The sequence below is a fragment of the Vombatus ursinus genome, unplaced genomic scaffold (assembly GCF_900497805.2).
Source record: "Vombatus ursinus unplaced genomic scaffold, bare-nosed wombat genome assembly UNPS02014798.1, whole genome shotgun sequence".
Taxonomy (NCBI): Eukaryota; Metazoa; Chordata; class Mammalia; order Diprotodontia; family Vombatidae; genus Vombatus; species Vombatus ursinus.
This window is the reverse complement of record NW_020954576.1, coordinates 12,684,071-12,699,501: the sequence shown is the minus strand read 5'-3', so window position 1 is coordinate 12,699,501 and position 15,431 is coordinate 12,684,071. Positions and strand designations below refer to the sequence as shown.

Here is a 15,431-nt window from a genome sequence, read left to right as displayed (position 1 = left end):
GTTTTGATGATTTTGGCTTTATAATACAATTTAAGATCTGGTATGGCTAAGCCACCTTCCCTTGCATTTCTTTTCATCAGTTCCCTTGATATTCTGGACCTTTTGTTCTTCCAGATGAATCTTGTTATTAGTTTTTCTAGCTCTATAAAATAATTTTTAGTAGTTTGATTGATATGGCACTTAATAAGTAAATTAATTTAGGTAGAATTGTGATTTTTATTACATTAACTTGGCCTATCCATGAGCAACTGATGTTTTTCCAATTGTTTAGATCTGAATTTATTTGTGTGAAAAGGCTTTTGTAATTGTGTTCATATAGCTCCTGGGTTTGTTTCAGTAGGTAGACTCCTAAATATTTTATAATGTCTACAATAACTTTAAATGGAATTTTTCTTTCTATCTCTTGCTGTTGGGATTTGTTGGTAATATACAGAAATGCCCATGATTTATGTGTGTTTATTTTATATCCTGCAACTTTGTAAAGTTGTTTATTATTTCAAGTAGTTTTTTACTCGATTCTCTAGGATTCTCTAAGTATAACATTGTATCATCTACAAAGAGCGATGGCTTTGTTTCTTCTTTGACTATTCTAATACTTTCAATTTCTTTTTCTTCTCTTATTGTAAAGTTAACATTTCTAGTACCATACTGAATAACAGTGGTAATAATGGACATCCTTATTTCACCCCTGATCTTTTTGGAAATGCTTCTAGCTTATCCCCATTACATATGATGCTTGCTGAAGGTGCTACTTATCATTTTAAGAAAGACTCCATTTATTCCTATGCTCTCTAGTGTTTTTAACAGGAATGGGTGTTGTATTTTGTAAAAAGCTTTTTCTGCATCTATTGAGATGATTATGTCATTTCTGTTAGTTTTGTTGTTGGTATGATCAATAATGCTGATCGTTTTCCTAACATTGAACCAGCCCTGCATTCCTAGTGTGAATCCTACCTGGTCATAGTGCATTATTCTTAATTTGCTGTAATCTATTTGCTAACATTTTATTTAAAACTTTTGCATCTAAATTCATTAGGGAAATTGGTCTACAATTTTCTTTCTCTGTTTTGACTCTTCCTAGTTTAGGTATCAGCACCACATTTGTATTATAAAAAGAATTTGGTAGGACTCCTTCTTCACCTTTTTTCCCAAATAGTTTATATGGTATTGGAATTAATTGTTATTTAAATGTTTGATAGAATTTGCTTGTAAATCCATCTGGCCCTGGAGATTTTTATCTAGGGAGTTCATTGATGGCTTGTTCAATTTCTTTTTCTGAGATGGGGTTATTTAAGTATTTTACTTCTTCTGTTAATCTGGGCAATATGTATTTTTGTAAATATTCATCCATTTCACTAAGATTGTCAAATTTATTGGCACACAGTTGGGCAAAATAGTTCCTAATTATTGTTTTAATTTCCTCTTCACTGGGGGTGAATTCACCCTTTTATTTTTGATACTGGTAATTTGGTTTTCTTGTTTTTTTTATTTTATTAAATTTACCTAAGGTTTATCTATTTTATTGGTTTTTCATAAAACCAACTCTCAGTTTTATTTATAAGTTCAATAGTTTTCTTAATTTAAATTTTATTAATCTCTCCTTTGGTTTTCAGTATTTCTAATTTGGTATTTAATTGGGGATTTTTAATTTGTTCTTTTTCTAGCTTTTTTAGTTGCATGCCCAATTTATTGATCTCCTCTTTCTCTATTTTATTCATGTAAGCATTTAGAGATACAAAACTTCCCCTAAGAACTGCTTTCTCTGCATCCCATAAGTTTTGGTACGTTGTCTCAATATTGTCATTCTCTTGGAGGAAGTTAGTGATTGTTTCTATGATTTGTTGTTTGACCCACTCATTCTTTAGGATTAGATTATTTAGTTTCCAATTAATTTTAGTCTATCTTTCCGGTCCTTTATTATATATAATTTTTATTGCATCATGGTCTGAAAAGGATGCATTTAATATTTCTGCCTTTCTGCATTGGATTGTGAGGTTTTTATGCCCTAGTGCGTGGTCAATTTTTTTGTAGGTACCATGTACTGCTGAGAAAAAAGTATATTTCTTTCTATCCCCATTCAATTTTCTCCAGAGGTCTATCATATCTTACTTTCCTAAAATTCTATTCACCTCCTTAATGTCTTTCTTGTTTATTTGTGGTTAGATTTATCTAGTTCAGAGAGGGGGAGGTTGATGTCCCCCATTAGTATAGTTTTGCTGTCTAGTTCTTCCCGTAACTCTCTTAATCTCTCCTCTAAGAATTTGGATACTGTACCACTTGGTGCCTATAAAGCATGGATGTGTTTAAATAGGCATATAAACCCAGAAGTGTCATATTTATAGCACTTTAAGTTAGATGAAATTATTCAGAGAAGAATCAAAAAAGGAAAGAACTCATTCTTGACCAGTGAAAGAGATAAAATGAATAAATGAAAATACTGTTTCAATTCATTAGTTGTAGTAGCATATGCTATCAATCAATCAATAAATGAATAAGTATTAATTAAACACCTGTGTTCAAATGCCAGACAACATGTTAAACACTGGTGTACATATGAAAAAAATGAAACAATCCATACTTTGAAGTAATTTATATTCTAACAAGGAAGACAACTACATACATAAGTACATGAATAATAAACATAAAGAGAATAAATACAAACAAATACACAGTAGTTAAATACAATATAATCTGAGATGGAGGGTTTTAGTAATTGTAGGGATTAGGAAAGGTTTCATGCAGAAGGTGGTGAATGAGTTGAGTCCTGAAGGAAGAGAGAAATTCTATGACACAATGGTATGGAAGGTAATTTAAGGCACAGAAAATGGCTATAGAAAGGCATAAGATGGGAGATGGAACATTGCAAGAAACAGAGAAAAAGGTCAGTTTGGTTAGATCAGAGTATAGAGTAATGTACAATGAGGCTAGAATGAAAGTTTGAGGCAGGGTTATAAAGGGTTTTAAAACTGAAGTTATTCTTGTGAATAAATCTAAAGAGGAAAAGTGAGGGAAAATTCATAGGTAGAAAAGATGACAATTTCTATTCATCTTTAGCTTAACATCTCAAAATAATGTGCTTTAAAATTTTGTTTTTTACCTGTTCTTTCTCTTGTAGACTTAGTGTTATAGATTGAATAAGTATTATGTTTGTTCAGGTGTGTTTCCAAAAAAGCCACAGGGAAAGCACCAGCAAAGGCTGCCAGGCATTCTCCTAATGCAGACCGCTGCCTGTAAATATAATATGCATATATTTATATATTAAAAATATTAAATATATTTGGACATATAGTTACAGTTATTATAGTTACATATGTAGTATGTAGTTAGCCTTTATTGGTTAAATGAAATGTTCTGAAGCATTTTATGAAATTTATAATTTCACAGTTTATAGGGGATATTTCTATGATTGTTAATTGTGTAACTTCAAAATCCATTAACAGACTGAAAAGCATAGAAGGGGAAAAAGGATGGAACAAACATTTATTAGGTACCTACAATATGCCAGGCACTATGCTAAGTGCTTTACAAATATTATCTCATTTAATCCATATGAAACCCTGCAAAATAGGTGCTATTATCATCCCTGTTTTACAGTTTAGGATACTGAGGCAGACATGTTTAGTAACTTGCATATCACACAGATAGTATGACAGGCTAGATTTGAATTCAGGATTCCTGATTCCAGGTCCAGCCCTCTATCCATTGTGCAATCTTGCTCCTTCAGCAGTAAAGAAATTTTTGCATTGCTATGGATGAAAAACGTTATGCATTTAAAAAGATAAATATCTCAGGATGGAGAAGAGAAGTAACAGATAAAGTACTACAGTGAAATAATGACCACTGAAGTCCCTTTAAGATCAGAAATCTGTGTCTTTATGAAATATCTTATTGAGAAAGAGCTATCACAGAAAGGATGGGTATATGGGTAAAAGCCAAGAAGATAAAACTGATACATTTTTATAACCTGTCATAATAATGCTATCCAGTATTAAAACAAAAATAATTTTTTTTTGCATTAGAAATTATCAATAAAACCACAATTAGTTTTTCTTTTAATGGGAAAGTACATACATTACAAGGAGAAGCACTCATTATTTGACAAGAACTGTTAAGGAATCTGGAAAGTAATAAGCAAAAATTATGGGGTAATGCCTTACACTGTATACCACAAGAAGTTCAAAATCAATACACAACCTGAAAATTAAAAGGCACAACATGAAAAAAAGGTAAAGAACCAGATTGGGTACCTTTTACAAGTAGGTCTAAGGAGAAAGTTCTTAAACAAACAAATGCTAGAAGTGATTACAAAAAAAAACCAGATAATTTCAATTTTGTGGCTTTGAAAAGCAACTGTTCAAACAAATTGATGTACTTGGGACAAGAAGAGAAGTTGCAAATGGAGAAAAATCTTTTCATCAGCTATTTCTAATAAAAGCTATGATACCTAAGGTATAGAGAGTTAATACAAATACAAAAAACTAAGAGCTATTTCCCCACACTAAAGGATATGAACAAACAGATCTCAAAATAACTGTAAACTTTTAACAACAAATTGCAACATAACAACAGATGTGATGAGTTAATGTTGGTGGAAGCTCAGGCAGAGTAATTCACTATTGGTGGAGCTTTTAATTAGTTCACCCATTTTGGAAAGGAATTAGGAATTACATGAAGAAAGTGACTAAAATGTCCATACTCTTTGATCCAACAACCCATTGCTAAGCATATAACCCAAGAAGATTAAACAAAGAAAGGCTCAATATAAATAAAGTATTTAAATCAGCATTTTTTGTAGTAATAAAAAATTGGAAAGCAATTAGATGTTGCTTGATAAGAGAATGACTAAAAAATTGTCCTGAATGAATATAATGGGATATTGCTGTATTTTAAAAGATGATGAATATGAAGAATGTAGAGAAACATGGAACACTTATATAAACAAATGCAGACCGAAGAAAATATAGCCAAGAAAACAATATATACAATGAGTACAATAATGTAAATGGAAAGAACAACAATAAAAATGAACATTGTGCAATTACCCACAGGTCCCTAAAAAGTGATATGAAAATACACACCTCTGTATAAGTAGTTAATGAGGGGCAGGGAGGTAGGATATGGGCATGGAACACTGCACATACTTTTAGACTTGGATTAAGTACTAGTTGGTTTTGCTGAATTACTTAAAAAAAAAAACAAACAATACCCTGGGTTGGGGAAGGAGGATAGATATATTTGGAAAGGAAGGTGACGTAAAAAACAGATCAGTAATTTTTAAAAGAAAAATAAATAAGGGAAATGAGGCATTTACTAATAAAAATTGTAAAGTAGCATTCTGCCCTCAATTAAGTACTTATACAGGAGAAAAACTACTTAGGCTTTAACTGTTTCTAACACAAACAATACATTTATTTCTTTTCCTTTTTTTTTACATATGATGTCATATAAAACATATTTCCATAATAGTCACATTGCAAAAGAAAACAGGTCAAAAATGAAAACAAATCAAGACAAAACCAAGAAAAAAAAAGTAAAAAAAGTATGCTTCAATCTGCATTCAGACTCTATAGTTCTTTCTCTGGATGTGGTAAACTTTTTCCATCCCGACTCCCTTGGAATATTCTTGGATCATTGCATTGCATAGCTAAGTCTATCACAGCTGATCACCTCACAATGTTGCTGTTACTGTGTACAATGTTCTCCTAGTTCTGCTCACCATACTCAGCACCAGTTCACGTGAGTCTTACCAGGTTTTTCTGAAATCTGCCTGCTCATCATTTCTTATAAAACAATAGTATTCCATTACATTCACATACCATAACTTGTTCAGTCATTCCCCAATTGATGGGCATCCTCTATTTCCAATTCTTTGCCACCACAAAAAGAACTGCTATTATTTTTGTACATGTGGGTCCTTTTCCCTTTTTTATGATCACTTGGGGATACAGACCCAGTAGTGGAACTGCTGGATCATACACAGTTTTATAGCCCTTTGGGAATAGTGCCAAATTCCTCCACAAAATGGTTGGATCAGTTCACAACTGCACCAACAATGCATTACTGTTTCTTTTCCCACATCTTCTCCAACATTTATCATTTTCCTTTTCTGTCCTATTAGCCAATCTGATAGGTGTGAGGTGGTATCTCAGAGTTGTTTTAATTTTCATTTCCCTAATCAATAGTGATTTAGAGCATTTTTTCATATGACTATAGCTAGCTTTAATTTCTTGATCTGAAAACTGCCTGTTCATATCCTTTGGCCATTTATTAACTGGGGAATGCTGCCTGTCATTTGTTATAGCTCAACAGTATTCCAACACAATCATATATCACTATTTGTTCAGCCATTCCCCAACTGATGGGCATCCCCTCAATTTCTAATTCTTTGCCCCCACAAAAAGAGCTGCTATAAATATCTTTGTATATATAGCTCCTTTTCTTTTTTCTTTGGTCCCTTTGGGATACAGACCTAGTAGTGGTATTGCTAGTTCAAAGGATATGCATAGGGAGTACAGCCAAGATGGTAGACAATTGCATCAGCTCTCCCCAAAACCCCTCCAAACAATTTTAAATAATGTCCCAAAACAAATTTTGGAGCATCAGAACCCACAAAAGGATGGAGTGAAACAATTTTTCAGCCCAAGAAACTTAGAAGGTTGGCAGGAAAGATCTGCTGTACCATGGTGAAAACAAAGTGCAGTCCAGTGCAGGTCACACCCCAGCAAACCAGCAATAGAAGGCCTTAGGAACTAATGAATCAATGGGAACAGTGGCAGTTTCCAGACATCTCAACCCACAGATGGTAAGGGAGTTGACAACTGGTCAGAAGGAGATTACATGGCCTGGCATCGGGGGCAGGACCCTGTTGCATTTCCCATTGGATCTGGGTAATAGTCCTGGGTCTCAGTCCCAGGGTAAAGGAGTACTAACACACCAGAACTTGCAGCCTCAGGGTAGATGGGACCCTGGTCACAGTTCCAGGGCAGAAAATAGTACTTATGTTCGCTCACAGACCAGAGCACAGGCTAGGAGATTAGTAAAAACACTTCTCCCTAGATCTTGTCACCTTGAAAGGACAGAAAACTTAGAGGTCACCAGAATTATCTCTGAAAACAGCCGCACAGAAAACCTGAAGTTTGGGACAGTGTCCTTTCTACTCTAGAAGCAGAGCCTCACTTTAGCATAGAGTTAAAAGTAAAGAAATAGGTTGGAAAAAATGAGCAAAGACCAGAAAAAGATTCTGACTATAGAAAGTTACTATGGTGACAGGGAAGATCAAAATACAAACTCAGAAGAATACAACAAAGTCATAACTGCTACAGTCAAAGCTTCAAAGAAAAATATGAATTGGCCTCAAGCCATGGAAAAGTTCAAAAAAGATTTTAAAAACCAAGTAAGAGAGGTAGAGGAAAAATTGGGAACAGAAATGAGAGTTAAGCAAGAAAATCATGAAAAACGAGTCAACAGCTTGGTAAAGGAGGCATGAAAAAATACTGAAGAAAATAATACTTTAAAAAGAAAACAGGCCAAATGGTAAAAGAGGCACAAAAATCCAACAAAGAAAACAATGCTTTGAAAAGCAGAATTGGCTAAAGGGAGGAGGAAATATGGAAAAATTGACTGAAGAAAAGAACTCTTTAAAAATAGAACTGGCCAAATGGAGAAGGAGATGCAAAAGCTCAATGAAGAAAGTAATTCATTAAAAATTAGAACCAGGCAAATGGAAGCTAATGACTTTATAAGACATTAAGAAACAATAAAATAAAATTAAAAGAATTAAAAATCAGTAGAACAAAATGTGAAATATCTCACAGGAAAAACAATTAACCTAGAAAATGGATTGAGGAGAGATGATTTAAGAGTTATTGGACTACATGAAAGCTATGATTATAAAAAAAGAGCCTTTTATCTTTCATCTTTCAAGAAATTATCAATGGAAACTGCCCTGATAATCTACAACCAGTGGGTAAAACAGAAATTGAAAGAATTCATCAATCACTTCCTGAAAGGGATCCCAAAATGAAAACTTCCAGGAGTATTACAGTCAAATTCCAGAGCTCTCAGGTCAAGAAGAGAATATTGCAAGCAGCCAAAAAAGAAAGAATTCACATATCATGGAGTCACAGTCAAGAAAACACAAAATTTAGCAGTTTCTACCCTAAAGGATTGGAGGGCTTGGATTATGATATTCTGGAGGGCAAAAGAGCTAGGATTATAACCAAGAATCACCTACCCAGCAAAACTGAGTATAATCCTTCAAGGGACAAGATGGAAATTCAATGAAACAGAGGACATTCAGACACTCCTGATGAAAAGACCAGAGCTAAATGGAAAATCTGACTTTCAAGTACAAGACTTAAGAGAAGCATAAAAAGGTAAACAGGAAAGAGAAATTATAAGTGATTTAATATGATTAAATTGCTTACATTTCTATGTGGGAAAATCACAGTTGTCACTCCTAAAAATTTTCTCATTATTAGGGCAGTTAGAAGACATAGGGCACAGATATGAGTTGAATATGATAGGATGATTATCTAAAAAAGGGGTGAGAAAGAGGAACACACAGGGAGAAAGAGAAAGGGAGGCGCAGAATGGGGTAAGTTATCTGCCATAAGAGAGGTGGGAAAGAGTTCTTTTCACTGTGGAAGGGAAGGGGTAGGGAGGAAAAGGGAAGTACATGAACCTTACTCCCATCAGAATTGGCTAAACAAAGAATAATACACACAGTCAGTTGGGCATAGAAATTTATCTTACCCTACAGTAAGGTAGAAGGGGGAGGGGATAAAAGAAAGGGTAGGAAAAGGGGATAAAAGAAAGAGGGGAGCTGATAGAAGGGATGGTGGATTCAGAGAGGTAAAAGTCAAAAGCAAAACATTTTTTGAATGGACAGGGTGAAAATAGAGAGAGAGTAGGATAAACAGGGGGAAAATAGGATGGAGGGAAATATATAGTTATATATAATAATACATAATAATTATAACTGAAAAAATTTTACAGCAAGTTTCTCTGATCAAGATCTCATTTCTTTTTTTTTTCTTTTTGGTGAGGCGTTTTGGGGTTAAGTGACTTGCCCAGGGTCACACAGCTAGTAAGTGGCAAGTGTTTGGTCTGAGGCCAGATTTGAACTCAGGTACTCCTGACTTCAAGGCCTGTGCTCTATCCACTGCACCTCGTTTCTTAAACATATAGAGAATTGAGTCAAATTTATAGAAATAAGAGCCATTCCTCATTTGATAAATGGTCAAAGTATATGAACAGAAAGTATTCAAATGAAGTAATCAAAACTATCTATAGTCATAAAAAAATTCTCTAACTTGCTACTGATTAGAGAAATGCAAATTTAAACAACTTTAAACCACCACACACCTGTCAGATTGGCTAATATGAGAGAAAAGGAAAACAACAAATGTTGGAGGAGATGTCGGAAATTGACACATTAATGCACTGTTGGTGGACTTGTGAACTGATCCAGTCATTCTGGGGAGTAATTTGGAACTATGCTCAAAGGGCTATAAAATTGTGCATGCCCTTTGACCCAGCAACATCACTACTAAGTCTGTATCCCAAAGAGATTTCAGCTCATCCTAACTCCAACTACAGTACTCTATCATGCCAAATATGAATGGTTATTATTAGTCTTTAGGAATTAGGTAGTCTATTCACTCCGGATGGACTTCTACTCGAAATAGGAGTCTCTTTTCTCTCTTTTCCTCCCTCCTCAAAAGAGAGATCTGGTCAATATTTTTTATTCCTTTTTGTTCAAGAATATCACCATTTATAACCTTAGCTTTAGGATGCCCATATGACATGGTGGTACAAGTAACATAAACAGGTTTCTTTTTCACCTAAGCAAATGTTTGTGTTATTATGAGCTCTGTACTCTTAGCTAAACCAATTCCCAATGTTTGCAGATGAGACTTGATTTACTTCACACCCAATCTGAGAATCTTAAATAATTTATTATTAGTAGTGAACATAGTAGGTACTTAATAAATATTTAATGAAATTAACCGAATTCTTTTATGTATAGTGATGTAATGGATTGCAAGATTCTATCAGTTCTTTTGATAGATCTCACAATTAAAACAAGTATATGTTCCATTCATAATTGCGCTTGCTTTGTCTTGCTAACTTTTTGCTTGTAATTCAAATGTTCTTTTCATTTCAGTAGCTTGTTAGCTTAAATAACATCTAATGTCTCCCTAATACCTCAGGTTATCAATCTAATTTTAAGATTTAAGTCTAGTGTTAGTCAAGTCTATAACTAAGAAAAAATATATTCTAAATATTTATTGTACATGTAAGTTTAGATCAAAATAATTCTTCATCTTACCTTTCCACATAGATACTCTTGCTAGTTCCCAGAGCGTATAAGCTAGTCAGGATCCTGTAACAAGAAACCTGTACATCTTCCACTAAAAAAATGAAGAATAACAGCTTTTTAATACTAAATTTCAAGACTACGTGAATTCAAGAAAATTTAGAACACAAAGAAATCACAACTTTAAAGCAATGCAAAACTAACAAATGAAAACAAAAGAATAAAAAAATATACAGATAAAACAAAATATAACAATACATTTTTGGTGCTAACAATCTATTTAAAGGAGTTCAAATTGCATTATGAATAATACTCTTTATCACACTTCAGGAAATACTGTTATCTTCCATTTTGTGATTGGAAGTACTGAGGCACAAAGACATTCAAATTTATTTGACCATACTCTAATTCACCATATCAAACATAATGTCTATGATTAAGAAAAGCAAGATGTTTAAGAGGAAGGAAAGGGTAATAACCTTTGGTTTTCATATCTATCCCTGATACAATCTGCTATAGGGAACATAATTAATAAAGATATAGAATTATTGCCTTCAATAACTTGATCAAACTTTTAAACATATATTTTGTGTGATTAAATCATGCATGAGAAGTCTGTGACAACTACTATGAACAACCAAACGGCTCCAAATTGTTTTGTCTATGTCTTTAAATAAGTATATATAAGATTATAGCATTTAGAACTAGAAGGGACCTTTTAAATCATCTAACTCTTTATTGTTGTTGTTGTAAAGTATAAACTGAGTCCAGATAAGTGACTCCATCAAGGTAAGGTCAAACAAATGAGGAAGAAGAGAGGCAAATAAAACAGTCTGGTCTATCTGATGTCAACCATGATTGTACTGTTGTTTTACTGATCAAAACAGTACAATTAAAGAATTGGTAACAATTACTTAATGTGTTATTTTCACATCAGGAATTACAAAGTTGATTTGAGGGTACTCATTTCCCTAGGTGCCAAAATTATTAGTTTGTGAGCACAATCCAAAGTCTGTGATAAGCTATCGAATTTATAAAATTAAATGTGGTAAAAATCAAAGGTGAAATTTTTAAAATATATGGTATGGCTTGTTGAGGTACCATGGCCTATGAAAAGGATTCACTGTAAAAAAAAATATACTGCCTTTACAATCCCTGATCATAATGAAATGATATTTCAATATCTTTGTAAGAGATACTATACATACATATTAAGTCTTCTCCAAATTGATGCTGTCCGACGTGTTCAAACAATGAGGACAGCATTGGCAAAAGAGCCACTGTGGTATAATTAATAATTTGAGTCACTCCTTTCGGCTGGTTCCTGGTGTGAGTGAATTGTCCTTGTTTAAGATTTTCCATGGTTTTTTCCAAATCCTCAGCTGCATTATCCAAAAATGCCCTCAATGCTGTTTTAACACTCTCCATTCCAGTCTTCATCACAGTCCTAGGTAATAAATACAAAAATACAAAATTTTTTATATCTTCTCATCAGATGAAATGTTATACAAACAAAATCTATTGTTCTCATCTGATGTCTCAAGCTGAATAATCCACCAAGCCAAAACAAAATTCATTTTTAAAAGAGAATCATGCACAACCTTTAAAACATTTTTCAAATGTGAGAAAGGCCTCACAAGTCTGTTAACAATACTTTGTATATCCCAAATCCTTTCATGTGACCTAGATAACAGACTTAACCAAATATTTCTAAGCAAGAGACTAAGCAATTTCTTAACCACTAAGGTCCATTAGGCAGTTCATAATCTTTATGCTAACAAAAAAATATAATTTTAATTCTACTCATTCTTTTCTTTTTACAATCTGGGGATTTATTCCATTAGAGAATGTCCAAGTTAGGGTTTATTTGCTCTTTCAGGCTTTGATCTTTCTTAGGTAGAACTCAAGCTCTTTGCCTTCGAGCATGTAGCTGTCTGCTCTGTCACACTAGCCTGGCCTTGATGCAATGCAGGCAAGTAGCTTGCCCTGCTGGAACTGTTCCTCCAGAAGTGAGCTGATCTTGGCATTCTTCTTCTGTTCCTCATATTTCTATTTTTTTTTTAATTTCATTTCTTTCTTTTTTTTTTTAAAGGCAATTGGGGTTAAGTGACTTGCTCAGGGTCACACAGCTAGTAAGTGTCAAGTGCTTGGTCTAAGGCCAGGTCCTCCTGATTTCAGGGTCAGTCCTCTTTTCGCTGTGCCACTTAGCTGCCCCTCCTCATATTTCTTCTGGATCTTCTTTGACCGCTTTTAATTTAAAATTTCTTCCTCCTCAGGATTCAGCTTTGCTCCCTTCTTCCAGCTCAAGTGCAGGGCATGGTGGGACTCATACAACTGGCGGTACGGGGTGCTATCGATCAGCGCAATGCAATTCTTCTCGGTCCGGACCAGCTCATTGTTGGATGCATTGTAGGCCACATCAATAATCCTTGTTTTGCGGGTACAGAACTCGGAGCCCAGGAGAAGTTGCCCAAGCCTAGGCTCAGCTCCCGGTACTTTTTGTGGCCTCCTCCGACTCGCACGGTGTGGATGTGGTGGGGGCCGATCTGGGTGTTGGCAGGCGGGCGGCCCAGCTCATACTTGCGCTTCTTGTGGGAGGGCGTACGCTTGCCCCCAGTCTCGTGGCGCTAGTGCCAGTTGTTCTGGGAGATCCCGATGGTTGGTGCGAGCTGCAAAGAGCTAATTCTACTCATTCTAAATCAGACAAAACTTGAATGAATTCTTCAAAATACTTCTTCAAAAAGTATTAAAAATTACTTAGAGTAAGTCACATTTCTTCTTATAAGGGGCACCTACAAATCTTATTTTTAAAGAGACAGAAAATAAAATATTCACAAATTTTACTGTTCAAAGCAATTGGATATTTATCTCAAAGAAGAGATATACAATTGGTATTGCTGTGAGTCTGTTAGACTAAATAGCATACTGGTTATCCATTCCTTCCCAAACTCTTGTAAAATAAAAATAAGTTGTTAAACACTACAACACAATAATAAGCTACTAAGAGATATTATGGAATCATTTTAGAGTTTAAATCTTATTTTCAATGATTTAAGCAAATGGTAAGCAAATCTAAGTCCAGAGGGCCAAATGGTGCCAATTATTCTGCAGCTGGATTCAGTTGATAAGCTTTCTTTTTAGCAATCACATTACAATTCTGGTTATATACTTTGTCCTTCCTAACTTCTGTAAAGATAAGTCTCTACTTACTTTCTTCCTTGGAATGAACTTATCTACTCCCATGACTTAAAACATCACTTGAGATGACTCTCAACTTTATGCTCTAAGCCCCAGTCCCTCCACTGAATGCCAATTTTATATTGTCAAATGATTACTGGTTACCTATACTTGAATGTTGCTTTAGCACTTCAAACTCAATATACACCAAAGTGAACTAATTGTTTTCCCCCATGAACTCCTTCCTTCTTCCAAATTTTCCTATGTCGAGTGACAGCACCACCTTTCACAGTCACTGACATTTGAAACCTGTCATCTTCAGTTTTTTCTCTCACTTCCTCTGGTTCATTATCAGTTCCACATCCACTATGTCTTGTGTTTCCAGCCTCTACCCTCCATTTTCACTACAAATCTAGCCCTCATTACCTTTGTCCTGGACTACTGAAATAACTTCCTGGTCTCTCCCTTCTCTAGTCCATCATTCACAAAGCTGCCAAAATAATCTCCTTAATGCACAGATCTATGCTCATTCATCTGCTCAAAAAAACTTCAGTGGCTTCCCATTGCCTATGAGATAAAATACAAAATCCTTAACTTGACATTTAAGACCATTTACTTATTAAGTCCAATGTCCTTTTATCATGCTATTCACCATCACATATATTCCAGGCAAATTAAAAACAAAATGGAATAAAATTGGAAGGGATCAAGCTAGGAAGGGAAAGCTAGAAGGGATCTTAGAAATCAATTAATCAATATCCTTTACTTGATAGATGAGAAAACTGAAGCCAAAGAGATTACTCTCCCAAGGTCACTCAGAACTAGAACTCAAACCAACTCTAAATTCAATAATGCTCTGTCCATTAAACCACAATAATATTATTTAGTATTTATATAACCTTTTAAGATTTACCAAGCATTTTACAAATATCTCATTTTGGATTCAAAACAATCCTGGAAGGTATGAAATATTTGTCTCTCTCTTCTATAGATGAGTAAACTGAGACTGAGAGAGGTTAAATGACTTGCCTAGGGGCACACAGCTAGTAAAACGTTTAAGATAATATGGAATTCAGGTCTTTCTGAGTCCAAGATCAATGTTTTATCCACTGTGCCACCTAGCTGCCCTACTCTTGCCTCATCTTATACTCTCCTCATTCCCTGCATTCACAAAGAACATCCCCCACACCAGGAATATATTCTATGTTGCTACTTGTTGAAATAATTTTCTTCCTTCAAGGCATAGCTAAGGTGCCTTCCGTGATTTGTCTGTGATACTTCCAAAAACTCTCTTATAAAAAAATTATATGGTCTCTTCCTTGTTATTATTAAATATCACTTTATATCATATTTGTATTTATGTTTTATACCTGATATCAGACTTTATTTTCTTTCAGAGTAAAAATATGGTCATTTTACTTCTTTTTATCTACCCCTGGTAAATAGCACAGTACTTTATACATAGTAGTTATTTTTTAAATGGAATTAAATCAAATCCCTGGCCACAACTGAAATAAGCTATACGCTATTTTGGAACTATTAATCTGTCTTGTAATGCATGCAATATTCACAGTTAACAAATACTTACAGACTTATAAAGGGGAGAGGAGGGTCTCCAAAAATGGACTAATACCATCTGTAACTGCTCAGTCTCCTAAAATTTCCAGATTGTAATAAATAGCTCCCTCAACATTTTTATATATAACATTCTACATTTATGTTGATATAATATATTTCTGTTACCTTGCATCCAAAGTCTGACCCAAAATATGAAGGCAGTTGACAATTGAAGAGGCATCATTTCCTAAACAAGAAGTAAAGTGATCTGTTAATTACCCTAGAGATACACAAAACACTCATTCCTCTTTATTTCTGCTTGTTTTTCAAAATGATTATGGATTAAAAAGGCCAGTAAATTACACAGCACACTGAT

The 15,431-nt window shown here is 34.3% G+C and overlaps 1 protein-coding gene across 1 annotated transcript in view; it reads right to left on the bottom strand.

The window, feature by feature from the left end:
* LOC114050041 (ryanodine receptor 2) overlaps positions 1-15,431 on the bottom strand; it is an 811,539-nt gene that overhangs the window by 168,272 nt on the left and 627,836 nt on the right. The window contains exons 64-67 of the mRNA XM_027871576.1: positions 15,242-15,302; positions 11,530-11,768; positions 10,334-10,415; positions 3,098-3,228 (exon numbers count right to left, since the gene is read on the bottom strand). Coding sequence (XP_027727377.1) covers positions 3,098-3,228; positions 10,334-10,415; positions 11,530-11,768; positions 15,242-15,302 — 513 coding nt within the window. The remainder of the gene's footprint in view (positions 1-3,097; positions 3,229-10,333; positions 10,416-11,529; positions 11,769-15,241; positions 15,303-15,431) is intronic.